The sequence below is a fragment of the Trichosurus vulpecula genome, chromosome 3 (assembly GCF_011100635.1).
Source record: "Trichosurus vulpecula isolate mTriVul1 chromosome 3, mTriVul1.pri, whole genome shotgun sequence".
Lineage (NCBI taxonomy): Eukaryota > Metazoa > Chordata > Mammalia > Diprotodontia > Phalangeridae > Trichosurus > Trichosurus vulpecula.
Genome location: NC_050575.1, coordinates 291,885,443 through 291,902,071, shown reverse-complemented (window position 1 = coordinate 291,902,071; position 16,629 = coordinate 291,885,443). Strand labels below are relative to the sequence as shown.

Below are 16,629 nucleotides of genomic sequence, written 5' to 3'. Positions count from 1 at the left end.
CAATGCACAAAGTAAGAAATAATCTTTTTTTTCTAATGCCTAGCAAAATTCAAATCATTCTCTCTCAGAACTGTGGGTAGAAAATAATGAAAAACACAGAAGTAGAGAAAGGAGAAGAAGAAACACAGAAATCAGAATCAAAAGTACAAGGACTTGGATGATATTCTTATCAAACATTTTAGTTCCATTCTTTCTCTTCTTAGTGTTTCCCAGTCTATTTTCCCCCCTCCCCCAACATCCCCCCATTCCCCAGAAGAAATAGAAGCAGAAAATATGCAGCTACCTTTTAGAAAGCAAATCAGTACAAGGTATTCCATGAAATAATTACACAAATTAGTTTCAAAAGAAACATACTGAAATAATAATTATTTACCAGGGTTTGTCTTCTCAAGCTGGTACCATCGATAAAATGCCCTTTTCTTCTGTTCACTCAAGTCTGACCCCTGCTGCAACAGCCAATGGGAAATCCGGCTTTGACTGATACCTATATAGAGAAACAAATAACCTTTTTTTGGATGCTGTAATTAAAAAAAATTAAGTTGTTACAACTTTTGTTGGTTTGGGGTGAATGAAGAAGAGGTGTTCAGCTTTAAAACAAGATGTCATACACAGAGTTCAGAGCAAAAGAGGGTTCAAATCTAGATGAGATCTTGGACATCACTTAGTTCAATGCACCAATTTTACAGTCAGGCTCAGAGGAAAAGTAATTTACTTAAGTTTATATGAGTAAGGAGACTCAGGAATCAAACCCAGATCTTCTGACTAAATCCAGCTCTCTTTCTAGTAGATCTCACCGGGGAAAAAAAAAATTCTAGAGCGCCTTTTAAAGACAGACTATAACTCAATGAATAATGACTTCCTCACCTCTTACGCACCCAAATCACATATAGTTCAAAGAAAGACACAGAACTATTAGTGAAGGCTAGATTATGGGTTCTAGGATCAAATTTGACTCATTACTTATATATGTAACCCTTGGTTAAATCACTACAGTTCTGTGGACCTGTTTACTAGCCTATGTGGACTCTATGATCATTTGTGTTCTTTCTAAATCGAATCATACTCATTTCAAGAAAACAGTGACTCAAACTAGGTACATAAGTTTTTTGAAAGTCTAAAAGAGGAATGGAAATAGGGACTGACTGGACCTGTGATTTCACTGATAAATGAAATTTTCATATGAAGAAACTCCCTATACCAATGCAAGGTGGCACTTTTTCTGCAACTTGCTGTCTGAGAGATGCCAAAAGCACTGAAACATCACAAGACTTGCTGAAAGTCAAACATCCAATAAGTCAAAGGAAAGATTTTTACCAGGTCTATCAAACTGTGGAGTCAGCTCTCTAATCACTATGCCATGCAACCTCTCTTACTTTTTAAGATATAGTTCATATTACACAGCTCATCATCTAATCACTAAACCTACACCATGCTAAAAACATCCTCATTTCAATTAAAACCATCACTGCTCTTAGAGTCATTTGGGTTCAAAATCACCATATACCTTCCCTTTTTCTTCTCTGAAAACAACTGATGAAACCTTAATATATCTACCTCTAAAACATCTCCCTTATACAATCCCTTCTTTGTACTCATATAACCACAATATGGTGTCTTGTTTGGACTATTACAATAGCTTCCGAATGTTTCCCTCCTTTCAGTACAATCCGTTCTTCAAACAGCTGCCAAAACAATCTTCCTAAAGTACAAGTCTAACTATATCACTCTTTTGCTCAAAAACCTTCAGATAAAAATCTTACTTATTCTTTAAGGGGAAAATGTGAACTCACCCTGGTATTTAAACCTTGTAATCTGGTTCTGACTAGCAGTGCAGTAGAAAGGAAATAAAATAGTGGGTTTTAGCCCTAATGTACTAGCTATGTTCAAGTCCTTGCTAGATCATTGAATACTTGTGTAAACCTAGGAAATCACTTACACCCTCTAATCTCAGCTTCATCATCTGTAAAATGAGGGGTTAGATAGTTCCCTTTTAGCTATACAATCTATGGAATTACCTATTTCAATGCATTTCACATTACTCCCCTTCATACACTTGCTATTCCATCTTCTACCAATGTATTCCCTCCAAACCCTCTTATAATTCCTGGTTTCTTCCAAGATTTAGCTAATATATGACTAATATGTAAAACCTCTGCTGATTCCTCTCTTCATTAATATACTTTCCCTCTTCAAATTATTTTCTATTTTACTTATTTGTTTACAAGTTGCAGTCCCCAAGAGAATGTAACATTTAAATACCAAGGATTGTTCCCACCTCCCCCACTTATATCTACAGTGCCTGGAATAGAACATAAGGATTTAATAAATATATGTTGAATTGATATTGTTTCTTGGTTTTTCTTTTTTCTCCTCTTATTATAAACTACTAATCATTAGAGCCTGGGCCAGAGAATGAAGAGGAATAAGTTAAATAAATCAACAAAATTTACTAAGTATTATCTATTGTGGTAAAATGCTGGTGAAGATGAGTGTCAGAGAGGACATCTTTGAGTTCTAATTAGTCATTTGTACTTGTAACCATTACAAACATGCAAATAATAGTATATGTAACAGCTGTTCCAGGTAGGATTAGGTAGAAAAATTGTACAAAGAACTTGATAAGATCCTCGGCAATAGCCTCAAATCAGAGCTCGATTTATTGCTTTGTTTACTGTCTAGACATAATCTGTTAATACAGATTTAACTTGAAAGAATGTCTGCATAAATTGCCCCCCAACCCAGCCCTAAACGTTCAACTGATTATTAAATGTTTACCAGCCCAGTCTTGTAAGTGTAAGAAATAAGAAAGTAAGAAATAAGAAAACAGTAAGGAGTAAGAAATAAGAAAGATCAATATTGTGTTTATAAACTATAAAGAAGCCTCAGACCTGCAAATCAGGAATACTTTCTTTGACAGTTAAGAGGAAAGTAAAACTTCAAAGACAAAATTGATTATATTTTAACAGGCAGAAAAAAAAAACTACTCATCTGGCCATCATTATAAAATCTGTTTTCTTTGTATAGTTAGACCACCAGCACAAAGATCAAAATCAATACCAGATCTGAGAAAAGCATAAAAATGAGATGTGACCTAGAAGCGAGGCAACTATAATCTACTTGAAAAATTGTTGAGGATTTATGGGACAAGAGAAGAGATATCAATGCAGAACATCATAATTTCCTAAAAAAGTTTAATTGACATTAATCAGTTGCTACAACAAGGCAATCAGAAGAGCCTAGGAACCACCTCAACCAAGAAAAGTGATTTACACGATAAGGAAGCAGTAAAGGCAAAATATTAATGCCTACCAAGAGATAAGCCTACCATCTTCAAAAAAAGTCATTTTTATACTAGAGTATAAAAACTCCATTTCTCTTTAATCAACCCTACCTAAAAACCTCCCCAAACTAAATTCTTCCTCTTCTGAAAAAAGCAAAACAAAGCAACAAATCAACCATACATACCACATCTTTACAATAACATAATTAGTTGAAAGATATAGAGAATACAAAGTTCCACTATACACTGCATTCATTCACTATTAAAAAACTTCACAACATTTGATTTGGCAAAGCAAAATGACTCCTTACAGACTCTCTTATACAGCAAAGTGTCTCTCATGAACGTCAAAATTATATGGTTTTTTAAAAGAAGAGATAACTTTTCTTGAAAAACCTCTAAAACTATTACCAAGCAAGGTATAAAACAATAAGATATGTTCACCAAAGGTGTTTTCCAATATCATGAAGGACATTAGGAGAAGATACTAAATGGAGGAGATTCCCCAAACCCAATCAGTGATTCAGTTTACGGAAGACATTGTTCTGAATACAAATAATCATGTGTGCAACATCCTAAATGAGAGCCATCATCACTGGAAAGAATTCTGCTTAATCGGTCACAAAGGAAGAACACACAGGTGAGTTCTGCGTATGACTATCTATATGTGTATATATAAGAGATACATATGAAAACCGAGGTGGTGCAGGAATAAACAAAATGAGAACGTAGTGGATTTCATTTTCTTTCTTTTTCACTAAGTGTTTTTCAATAAAAAGATCTGCATTCTCTCTTGCCCTCCAACTATCTGTCCTACACTGAGAAAGAAATAAAAATAAAACTATCATTACAAATGTGTCTTGTCAAATAAAACAATTCTGCCATTGGTCATGCCTAAAATAAAATGTTTCAATTTGTACTCTGGGACCATCATCTTTGTCAAGAGGTAGACAGCATATTTTCATTAGAAGTTTTCTAGAATTATGGCTGGTCATTGCATTGATTAGAGTTCTAAAGTCTTTCAAAGTTATTAGCTTTCCCATTGTTTTTGGATAAATTTTTCTGGTTCTACTAATTGAACTCTGTATCAGTTCATACAAGTCTTCTTAGGTATCTCTGAAATCATCCCCTTTATGATTTCCTACAGCACAACAATATTCCGTAACCTTCATATACCATAGTAAGTAAAGCCATTTTCCAAATGATAGACATCTTCTCAGTTTGCAATTCTTTGCCACCATAAAAAGAGCTGTTACAAATATTTTAATATGCATGCATCACTTTCCTCTTTCTTTAATTTTTTTGTTGTACAGATCTAATATTGGGAAAATTAGGTCAGAAGGGATTACAGTTTAATAACTTTGGTCCAGTTCATAGTTCTACCAAACATAATAATTATCTGTTTTTCCATAGACTCTCTAGCACCTGTCATTTTCCTTTTTGTCAGTTTTGCCAATGTGATGAGTGTGAAGGAGAACCTGAAACTCATTTTAATTGGTATGTCTTTGTCAATTAATGATTTAGAGCACTTTTTTCATTTATCTACTGATAGCTTAAATTTCTTCCTCTGAAAACTGCCCAGATATATACTTCAACCATTTAGTTACTGAGGAATAATTCTTATTCTTATCTCAGAAATGAGATCTCTGCCAGAGAAAATTGCTTTAACTATCATTTCCAAATTTTTATTGAATACTGGGCCTCAGACACTTATTAGCTGTATGAGCCTGGGCAAGCCACTTAACCTAGCTGGCCTCAGTTTCCTCATCTGTAAAACGAGCTGGAGAAAGAAATGGCAAGCCACTCCAGCATCTTTGCTAAGAAAACCCTAAATGAGATCATAAAGAGTCTGATGTTACTGAAATGACTAAACAAAAATAATTATTTTCAATGGAATATATCTTTACATCTCTTCCTACTAGATTTTGCTGGTAATACACAGGAATGGTAGTGGATTTATTTTATATTCTGCAATTTTGCGGAAACTATTAATTCATTTGTTTCCTATTTGCCTATACTTAGTCCTTCATTTTCTTATCACTACAGCTGGTATTTCAAGTATCATACTGAATGACAATAGTAATAATGGACATCCTTGCTTTACCTTTGATCTTACTGGAAAGGTCTCCAATTTATTCCCTTTACAGATAATGATAGCTCTTAATTTTTCATAGGTTCCCAAAGTGGGCGATACCACTCCCTGGGTGGCACTGGAATGGTCCAGAGGGGGTAGTAGTAGCCTTGGGTGCAATTGGGGGGGGGTGTTGAATAAAAATAAAGGGGTGGAAGTATAAGGAAAGAAGAGAAGAGAATTTTGAAAAAAATGTTTGTACATGTTTCATCTGTTGTGTAAGGGTTAAAGTCATAGTGATTACATTATTTTTCAAAGAAACACACAAAATGCAACTTATAACTGATTCGTGGTCAAGTCCACTGACAGGTCTTAACACACAAGTGTTGACAGGCAAGCCTATGGTGTACTATCAGGAAGTTCAGTATGCACAGGTGGGAATACATACATGTAATGACTTGTTTACAAAATGATACTATACAGTTACATGAAGCAATTGTATCATCAAAATTTCAATGATGGAAAAACCCCACAAATTTACAACAAATTATTAAATTTAAGATGCATCATTTAAAAAACAATTTTGAAATGATGCAAATTTAAAAAAGCATTAAAGGGTTAAAGAAAGTAATTTTCCAGGGGGGCACTGAGTAAATTTTTTTTTTTTTGAGAAGGAGGCAGGAGGACAAATAAATTTGGGAAACTCTGATACATACTAATCATAAAATTTTAACATTTTCAGGAAAGATCTATTTATTCCTTTGTTTTCTAGGTTTTGTTTTAACATAAGAGGGTATTATATCTTATCAAAATCTGTGTCTATTAATATTATATTATTTCTGTTGTTTTTATTACTAATGTAGACAATTACATTTATACTTTTCCTAATATTGAACCAAACCTACATTACTGGTTAAAAGTCACCTGGTAATAGAGCATGATGTTCATGATATGATGCTGTAGTCTCACTGCTAAAATTCTATCTCAAAATTTTTCATCGATACTCATACTAGTTTATATATAAACACTCACTGGATTATGCAGAAAGGAAGGGAGTTCCATAATAATATCTACTTTTGCTTCACTGACTACACTAAAGCCTTTTACTATATGGATCACCACAAAATGAGGCAAGTCCTCCAAGAGACAGGAGTACCAGATTGTTTTACTTGTCTACTGAAGAACCTGTATGCGTATCAAGAAGTAACAGTTAGAATTGAACATGGAACAACTGATTGGTTCAAGATTGGAAAAGAAGTACAATAAGACTGTATGTCGTCACCTTATTTAACTTACACATAGAGTACATCATGTGAAATGTCAGTCTGGATGAATTAGAAGTCAGAATTGAGGCTGCTGGGAGAAACATCAACAATCTAGATATGCAGGAGATATCACTCTGATGGCAGAAAGTAAAGAAGAATTAAGAAGCCTCTTGATGAAGGTGAAAGAGGAGCATGTAAAAGCTGGTTTAAAGCTTAACAGCTAAAAAAAAGCTAAAATCTTGGCAACTGGTCCTATCACCTCCTGGAAAATAGAAGGAGAAGAAATGGAAGCAGTATCAGATTTTATTAGAGAAATTTTTACATGGTTATCACAATTCTCAGAAAGTCCTTTGTGTGCATTTCACAGGAAATATGCTAAAACCAGTATCTGTAATGCTTCCTTTAACATCTTTGACACTCCTGTTGACTTAAAAGGTCTTTGTCATGCTTGTCGTCAAAATTATAACTCTTGTACACTCAAATATGTTTGATCGTGACCATGAGTCCCTACAGTAGTTAATTTTAGCAGATATCCTTAAATGATAGCTTTTTCAAACTCAAGTACAACTGCACTACCATTCTATGGTATATGTATTCCCAAGAGATATTAGTCTACATACAATAGATAGGGTACCATGTTTTGTGTGGGGATTTTTCAAAAAAAAAAAAAAAAAAAACAAACCAAAATCAACTATGGTTTTTCTAAAAGCAGTATATAGCTGTGAGATGAAAGCTGAGTGCCATAGAATCAATGCTTTCAAACTGTGGTGATGGAGACTTTGAGAGTCCCTTGGACAGTCAATACTTAAAAGATTAATTCTGACTATTCAGAAGTCTGTTATTGTCATGTTATTGCTTTGTCTGAGTGAAAGACAGATAGGAGAAAAGAAACAGATTATGCCAAAACTAGATAGCTAGTACTAAGCACAGTTCTTTTCTTTCACTATCCTCTTTATAAAGCTGAAGTTTAAATACTTTAGTTACATAATGAGAAGATTAGACTCACTGGAAATGACCTTGATGTTGGGAAAGACTGAAAGCAAAAGTAAAAGGGGATGGCAGAGAATGAGATGGATAGATACTATCATGGAAACAACAAACATTAACTTCAAGAGATAATGGAAGATGTAAGTGTCATTCCTCAATTAATAAATGATCAAAAGATATGATCAGTTTTCAGAAGAAGTAATTGAAGCTATCTATATAGCTTTATGAAAAAATACTCAACTCACTACTGATTGGAGAAATGCAAATTAAAACAATTCTGAGGTACTACCTCATACCTATTAGATTGGCTAATAGGACAGAAAAGGTAAATAACAAATGTTGGAGGGAACATGGGAAAAATGAGACTTTAATGTGTCATTGATAGAATTGTGAACTGATTCAACCATTTTGTATAGCAGTTTGGAACTATGCCCAAAGGGCTATAAAACTATGCATACCCTTTGACCAAGCAATACTACTACCAACCTGTATCCCAAAAGAGATAAAAAACAAAAAGTAAAAGGACACATATGTACAAAAATATTTATAGCAGCTTTTTCTGGGGGTAAAGAATTAGAAGTTGAGGGGACAACCATCAACTGGGGAATGGCTGAACAAGTAGTGGTATATGATTATGGTGTAATACTTCTGCACTGTAAGAAATAATGAGCAGGACGCTCTCAAAAAAACCTGGAAAGACTTGCATGGGCTGATTGACACAAAGCGAAATGTACTGTCTGAAGTAACAGCAGTATTGTAGGATGATCAGCTATGAATGACTTAGCCATTCTCAGCAATACAACAATCTAGGGCAACTCTGAAGGATTTATGATGAAAAATGCTATCAATTCCCAGACAAAGAACTGATGGTATCTGAATACAGATGGAAGCATACTTTTTTTAAACTTTCTTTATTTTTCTTGGTTTTTTTCCTTGTCTATGTTTTCTTTCACAACATGACTATTATGAATATATTTTGCATAACTACATATATATATATATATGTGTGTGTGTGTGTGTGTGTGTGTGTGTGTGTATATATATATATATAAAACCTATATAAAATTGCTTGCCTTCTCAATGTGGGGGGAAAGGAAGGAAGAGAATTTGAAACTCAAAATTTTAAAAATGAATGTTAAAAATTGTTTTTACATGTAACTGGGGAAATATAAAATACTGAAAAGCTTAAAATTTAAAAACAAAAAAGGTAGCGGAGGATGGAAGACCTGGGGTACAATTCATGGGATCAAGAAGAATCGGACACAACTGAGTGACTGAACAACAAATTCGAATATTAGTCTTTCCCTTTTTTGACCCTTTCTGGTATAGGTATCAAGATCACATCTGAATCACAGAAGAAATTTGGTAGGATCTCTCTTTTTTCTTGCTTGAAAAATAACTTAAATAGTATTGAAATTAACTGTTCTTTAAATGTTTGATAGAATTTGGAAATTCATCTGGCACTGAAGTATTTTTCTTTGGGAACTCATTTATAGCTGGTTCAAATTTTATTTTGAAACTAAATTATGTCCTCTCTTTTTCAGTGAATGAGTATTTTATATTTTTATAAATATTAATCTATTTCATTTAGATTGTTAGTTTTATCAACATATAATTGGATTAAAAAGTTTTTAATAATTTATTTCTTCATTTTTTGTGAATTTACCTTTTTCATTTTTGAGAGTTGTAATGATTTTCTTTTTGAAAAATCACATTAGCTAATCATTTACCTATATCAGCGGTTTTTCACAAATTACAGATCTTTGTTTTATTTATGAGCTCATTTTTTTGCTTCCAATTTTATTTTTTTTCTATTTTCAGGATTTCTATTTTAGTTTTTGTTATTTTGTAGGAGATTTTTTAAGCTGCATGACCAAAAACAAAAAGGAAAAGGGCCTATATGTACAAAAATATTTATAGCCCCTCTTTTATGGGGGTAAAGAATTAGAAATTGAGGGGATGCCCATCAATTGGGGAATGGCTGAACAAGTTGTGGTATGTGATTATGGTGGAATACTATTGCACTATAAGAAATAATGAGCAGGTTGCTCTCAAAAAAACATGTTAAGACTTGCATAGGCTGATGCAAAGATAACCAATTCACTGATATATATTCATAACAGTCATGTTGTGAAAGAAAACACAGACAAGAAAAAACTCAATTTGTCATCTTTTACTGATGGAAATGTTTAGAGGTATGAAATCTCTCCTCAATTTTGCTATGTTGTCAATGATCATTTTTAATGGAATTACTGATTGCTTCCACAGTTCAGTCTTTGATTTAATTCTAAATTATTTCTTCAGTAGCCTTTTACTGAACTTTCATTGTACTGTGGTCAGAAAAATGTGTTTAATACTTCTGCTTTCCTGATCTGTGAGGCTTTTTATGTCGCACAATGAGATCAATTTTTGTGAAAGTACTTGGACACATATGTATTCTCTTTTCTATTTCTGTTCAATAGTCTCCAGGGATTTGTCAGATCCAACTTTTCTAAAATTCTATTCAGGTTCATAACTTCTTCCTTATTTATTTTTGGTTGAATTTATTTGTGTCTGAAAGGGGTAAATAATAAAACCATTATAGCTTTACTGTCTATTTCTCCCCTATGATCATTTAACCTTTCCTTAAGTATTTAGATGCAATGCTATTTGGTGCATATGTTTAATATTGATATTAATTCATTATAGTTTCCCTCTTTATTTCTTTTAATTATGTCTACTATTGTTATTACTTTGTCTGAGATCATAACTTCCACCCCTGCTTTTATTTTTCCTACTTCAGTTAAGGCATAATAGTTTTAGCTCAAGTCCCTTATTTAAACTGTGTGAATTTTTATGTTTGAAGTGTGTTTCTTGCAAACAACACATTGCTAGATTCTGCTTTCTAATCCATTTGGCTCTCTTGTTTTGTGGGCGAATTCATCACATTTTGACGTGTGCAGTAACTGTTAACTAGGAGTATACCTCCACCCTCTTTTCTTAGATTTTTCCTTCTTTTTGTTTCTTGTCCCTTCTTCATAAAGAGGATAGTGAAAGAAAAGAACTGTGCTTAGTACTAGCTATCTAGTTTGGGCATAATCTATTTCTTCTCTCCTATGCCTCTTTCACTTTTCTTCACCTAGCACCTAATCACAGGTTTTATCTATTTTTTTTTCTTCATCAAGATCTATTCTCTTTAGCTGAGCGTTCTGTTTAAAACTTTTATGGTTTGCTCATTTCAGTCATGTCTCACTCTTTGTGACCTCATTTGGGGTTTTCTTGGCAAAGATACTAGAGTGATTTGCCATTTCCTTCTCCAGCTTATTTTACAGATGAGGAAACTGAGGCAAACAGGGTTAAGAGATCACAGAGCTAGTAAGTGTCTGAGGCTAGATTTGAACTTGTGAAGATGCGTCTTCCAAGCCTGGTGCTCCATCTACTGTGCCCCCTAGCTGCTTAGAACTATTCCCCAATTTAACCTATTTACCCTATTATTCCCACCCCCATTCCCCTACAATTTCCTCTTTCTTTCTTGTTTCTTTGTTGAGTAAAATGTATTTTTGTAACTAACTCTGTGTGTATATCTTCCCTTCTTTGATCAGTTCAAGTGTGGCTCATTCCCCTCACATTCCTCTTTTTTTGTAGAAGCTTATCTTTGTGAAGGTGTTGTGGGAAGGAACTCAGTTGTACTTTTTCATGCTATTTTCCCTCTACCAGAGATTAAGCTTGTCAATCAAACAATCAGAAAGCATTTAGTAAATGCCTACTCTGCTATGCTAGATGCTGGAGACACAAAGATAGAAGTAAAATAGTCTGAGCCCTTAGAGAGTTTACAATATAACAGAAGATAATATGTGCAGATATAGTTATACACCACAATGCTGAGGAGGAAAGCACTAAAAGCTAGAGAGATCTTCAGTAGAAGCTTCAGAGAAGGTGGTACTTCATCTGTATCTTGAAGGAAACTGTGGATTGATTCTCAGGAGAGAAGAGGGTGTGGGTTCTAGGGATAGGAGATAGCAGGTGCAAAGTTACAGAGAGATGAGGAAGTGTCACATATGAGGAAGAGTAAGAAGGGCAGTTTGGCGGGACCACAATGTGGGTGAAGGGGATTAATATAAGATTATGCAGTGCTTTTAGTGATTCCAAGTTTTTCTCAGAAGGAAAGGCCCAACATTTAAAGATCACATTATAGAGTGGTGAGTCACAGAATACCAGTCTCCAAAGAACTGTGTCCCCCACCACAAGGGGCAATGTAGAACAAAGTAGGCTGCAACATGTTATCAGTTAATAAATACATGAAAGGACAGAGGTAGAAGAGCAGAGATAAAAAAAATCGTGAGAAAGGGTAACAGGGATAAACAATAAAATCATTTGCACTTTCCCCATTGCCACTTCCAAGTTGTCCCCACCTAACTCCATTATCCAGTAACCTCTTTTTCTTTGAAGTTCTTGCTGTTCACATCTACTACCCCATCAAAATCCTAGTAATCGGTATATACAGAATCCCCAGGTCACTCCTTTTCCTTCCCCAACGAGTTTGATACTTGGCTCATAATTTTTCTCTCCTCAACTCCTGTCCTCATTGTAGGGGACTTCAACATACATACGGATTTTCCCTCAAATAACCTAAACCACCCAGTTCCTCAACCTACTCACCTCCCATAAGTTACTCTTCCACCCAACCTCAGCCATACACAAAAATGGTCATATCCTTGTTCTTGCCATCATCCACAAATGAATCACTTCTATGTCCAACAATTTTGAAATCCCCTTATCAAATCATAATCTATTGGTTTTTCAACTATCCCTCTGTCTTCCTTTACAAAATCCTACCCTTTGCACCCAGGCCATTTCCCATGTACTAGCCAATTTCTCCCCTTCTCTCCATCATGACTCCTTGTTAAATCAATTCAACTCTACAGTCTTCCTCTCAATTCCCTAGCCCCCTTTCATATCACCAATTATACCCGGCCAACTCTCAGCCTTAGATCACTTCCATCATTCTTTACCTTCGTTCCTACACATGTTGCTGAAAAAGGTGAATTAAGTCAGGCAATTGTTCTTACTGGTTCCATTACAAATTTATGTTACATAACCTCGACTGGGGCCTTATTGCTGATAGGCAATGATTCTACTATATCCCTCCTTTATCAACTCACTATCCCAATTTCTACAGTACCTCTTCCAAATCTTTTCATCCTTCCTCAAGCCTCCCATGTCTTCCCCTCTCCCCACTCTTAGCTGAGAACCTGGCCTCATATTTTACAGAAAAAAATTGAAGTCATTTGTTTTGAACTCCTTTTCCCCTCTTCATTTCCTGTCAACAGATGCCTTTTTCCATTTTACTCTCTTTTGCCGTTGTTGGACAATGGTTACCTTGGCCAAAGAATTCATCACCAGTGGCCAGCTTTCTGGTGATAAGCCTCTTTATGTTTATCTAGGCTGATGTTTGGCAGTAGATATAGTTTGTCAGTCATAATCAAAGACTAGTTTGCTACAACATGTCTAAGCTTCTATTCAACTAGTATGATTTCTGGGAATTCATGGTTGCCTCTATGTCATAAGATATCAAGGCAGAAGTGAAACAAATATGCACATCAGAGGTGGCATTAAAAACATAATTAAGGAAATGGAAATGCTTGGAGTAGGGATGAAAAACATTGTGAAAAGTATATATTGAGAGTGAGGAATAACAGACGGAAATCTCAAGTGCTTCACCTAGTGTCCATAGATAGTTTAAATTAAAAATAAGGGAATGTCCCCAATGCATCATTTATTCTTCTGTTGAAGATTTATGGAAGGACACTGAAAAGCTGAACAGACATTGACAAGATTAGAAAGCATGAAGAGACTGAACTGCACCAGAAGAGATAATACCCATATCTATGACATTATGGATCCTAAGTAATCCTGTATTTGACTATGAATAAAATGTCCCTATTTTTTAAAGCAACAAGTACTTGGGAATAAGAACTAGACATGAGATTTCTCAAGAGTAGGGAGCTCCCAGTGAAATGTTCTTATGCCAGTATAAAGGTAAGCACCTTTTCTGCAACTTAAAGAGTCCTAGAAAGCTGCCTAGGGAACTGAGAATTTAAATGACTTACCTAGGGGATCACTGTCAGTATGTCGGCAGTTTTCCTAGTTACAAGGTCAGTTCTCTATTCTCTATGACACATTATCTCTTTCTTTTTTTAACCTATCCTAAATTCTTATCTTAGAATTAAATTCTCATGATTACAGATATGGTCAAAAGTCCATATAAGTTATCTGAGCTGCCAATAAAGGGAATTTCAACTTGGGAATTATATGACTACTATCAGCCAAAGTATTATATTTTAGCAAGTTTTTATTGATGTCTTTTGTTTTTCTACATCATTTAATCAATACACATTTATTAAGCACCTACTATGTGCCAGCACTGTGTTAAGTGCTGGGAAAAACACAAAGAGCTAAACAACAGTCCTCGCCATCAAGGAAGTTACAATTCACAGGGGCAGACAACATACAAACCAATACATACAATACAGGAAGGAAACAACTGACACAGGGAAAGCACTGGCATTAAGAGGGGTTGGGGAAAGCTTCCTGTATAAGGTATAATTTTATATGGGACTTAAAGGAAGCAAGAATTGTTAGTAGTCAGAGTGGAGAAGAGAAAGTGTTCCAGGTACGGGCAACAGCCAGAGAAAATGCCTGGATCCAAGAAACAGAAGCCTTGTTTGTGAAACAGCAAGGAAGGAATCTAGTGTTTTAAGAACTTCTAAGAATGTGCATATGTGTGTGTATATGTGTGTGTGTATATATATATATATACACACATATACACATACATATATACATGTATATATGAATTTAAGAATATATGTCAGAAAGTAAGGTTTAAGAATGGAAAAGTAGGAAAGGGCTAGGTTACAAATGGCTATGAATGCCCAAAAGAGTATTTTATACTTGATCCTGAAGGCAATAGGAAGTCACTGGAGGTTCGATGTTGAACCTGCTAAGTATTTTCTAGACTGAATTCAGCTTTGTCTGAAATTGTGACTATATTCTGACTTTCTAGAGTCAGTCAAAAAATAATTATTCCTCAACATTGCACTTTATAAAAGGCTAGAAAATTAACTGAAATTTGTAGAGATAAATGTAAAGTCTTACACTATTTACTATTCTACACTGACTTTGTACATACCACATTTTTAAAAGATATTGATTTTTGTGAGGAAAGTGCTTTATAAACTTTATTATACTATTAAAATGAGAGTTGTTTCTGTTGCTAATTCAATTGTCACTTAAATATATGCTTACTGACTTTTAGCATCCTAGAACCTGTCTAGCTAAGTTGAGAGCAGCTTACCACTGGAACAATGGCAGAAAGGTTCTGTCCAAGTATTTAAATAGCACTAAAAGTATACACTTGTATGTCTCCTTATATGTTTATACCAGAGGTAAAGGACAGAAAATGGTTTATAAATATAATGAACGATCTAAACAAGTCAAAAATAAATGAATTTAAGGGGCATGAGATATTTGAGAGCAATAAAAAAAACACTAAAAAAATTTTTTTAAAAAGATACCAATAAGTTAAAGAATATCAGGAGAAGGTCAATCAGGACTACCATATAAGACCCACTGAAAGAACCGTGAATATTTACTAAAGAGAAATGAAGGCTCAGAAGGAAAATGATCATTGTCTTCAAGCATATGGCAGGCTGTCATACAGAAGAAAGATTGTATTTTTCCTGTTAGCCTTTAAAGGCAAAATAAGAAACAATGGGTGGAAGTTGCAAAAAGGCAAATTTAGGCTTGAAGTCAGGAAAATTTCCTAACAATAAGAGCTATCACAAAAAGAAACAGGCTGTTACACACGGGAGGTAGTTTCCTCCTTGAACAAGAGCTTTCAGTGTAAGCTAGAAAATTTTGCTTGGGTCTACCACAGTGGGGATTCTTTTTTAGGTAGAGGTTGAAATGAGATTTATCTTCTAACTCAGAATTTCTATGAAACAGTCACATTTCTCTCTCTACTTCCCTCCTCTGTAACTACTTCACCTTCCTCCATGCCCATGCCCTAGAGCTTAAACACTGCTCTTTGGTTGTTTGATCCATATATATGCTTATATATATATGTATATATAATGCTTATACCAAAGCATTAAGATTCTATGATGGCAGATTTAGACGTAGAAGAAGCCTCATCAGGGCCCTTTGCCCCTGGGGTCCCTCCCTTTGACTAGAGGGTGGAGAGCTCCTCTCAGAATTTCTGTTTAAGGTAGGTGCCCAGGCCAGTCATCTCTTCATTTCCTACCTGGCTGAACTCTTCAGGACTTCATCATGCTCTGACACTGGATACCTTCCTCTTCCTCCTCCCTCCCATGCTTTTTTTGGTTTCTTTTTGCGCGCTGTCTTCCCTGTTAGATAAGTTTCTTGAGGGAAGGAAATGTCTTACTTAACACGGTGCCTAGCACACAGAAGGCACTTAATAAAGGTATACTGAGTGACTCATCTGGATTTTTTTGTTCTTCAGGGAACGAAGGTTGACTATGATGACAGAAACAGGCAGGGCATGCCTTGTATTAAACCAAGTACAGCCTTGACATCCAGCTTCTATCCTGTTCCAATTCTACATACTAGAACAGAGGTACTTGCCAGCCAACTAATGAAAAACTCATAGAGCAATCATATGTAAAATAGATGAGGCCCAGTCACCTAAGACCCATTTAGTTACAAATTTAAAGGGGGTCTCAAAAGAACCTCAGAGCTCTTTCTGTCTCTCTTTCTACTCTCCCCATTCCCGCTTCTATAAACTTTCTGCTACCTCAGGTCCAGTGCTTTGATTTAGGATAGTTCTAAAAATACTGTCCCAAATCATGTCCAAGTCATGCCACTTGCACTGTGATATCCTCTTCTCCCCCAAATGGAAACTCAAAACTCCTACCCCTTGGTGCCCTGGGCTTTGATTGATGATCTTTAACCTTATTTTATTTAATCCTAGGCTCATCACACATGTTTTGGAGATATCCGAAGGGGTGTGGTAAGCAAAGGATTGT

General features: G+C 35.1%; 1 protein-coding gene across 2 annotated transcripts in view; it reads right to left on the bottom strand.

The window, feature by feature from the left end:
• HMBOX1 (homeobox containing 1) overlaps positions 1 to 16,629 on the bottom strand; it is a 238,773-nt gene that overhangs the window by 91,102 nt on the left and 131,042 nt on the right. For both annotated transcript variants that reach the window (XM_036750756.1, XM_036750757.1), the window contains exon 5: positions 374 to 484. In XM_036750756.1, coding sequence (XP_036606651.1) covers positions 374 to 484 — 111 coding nt within the window. The remainder of the gene's footprint in view (positions 1 to 373; positions 485 to 16,629) is intronic.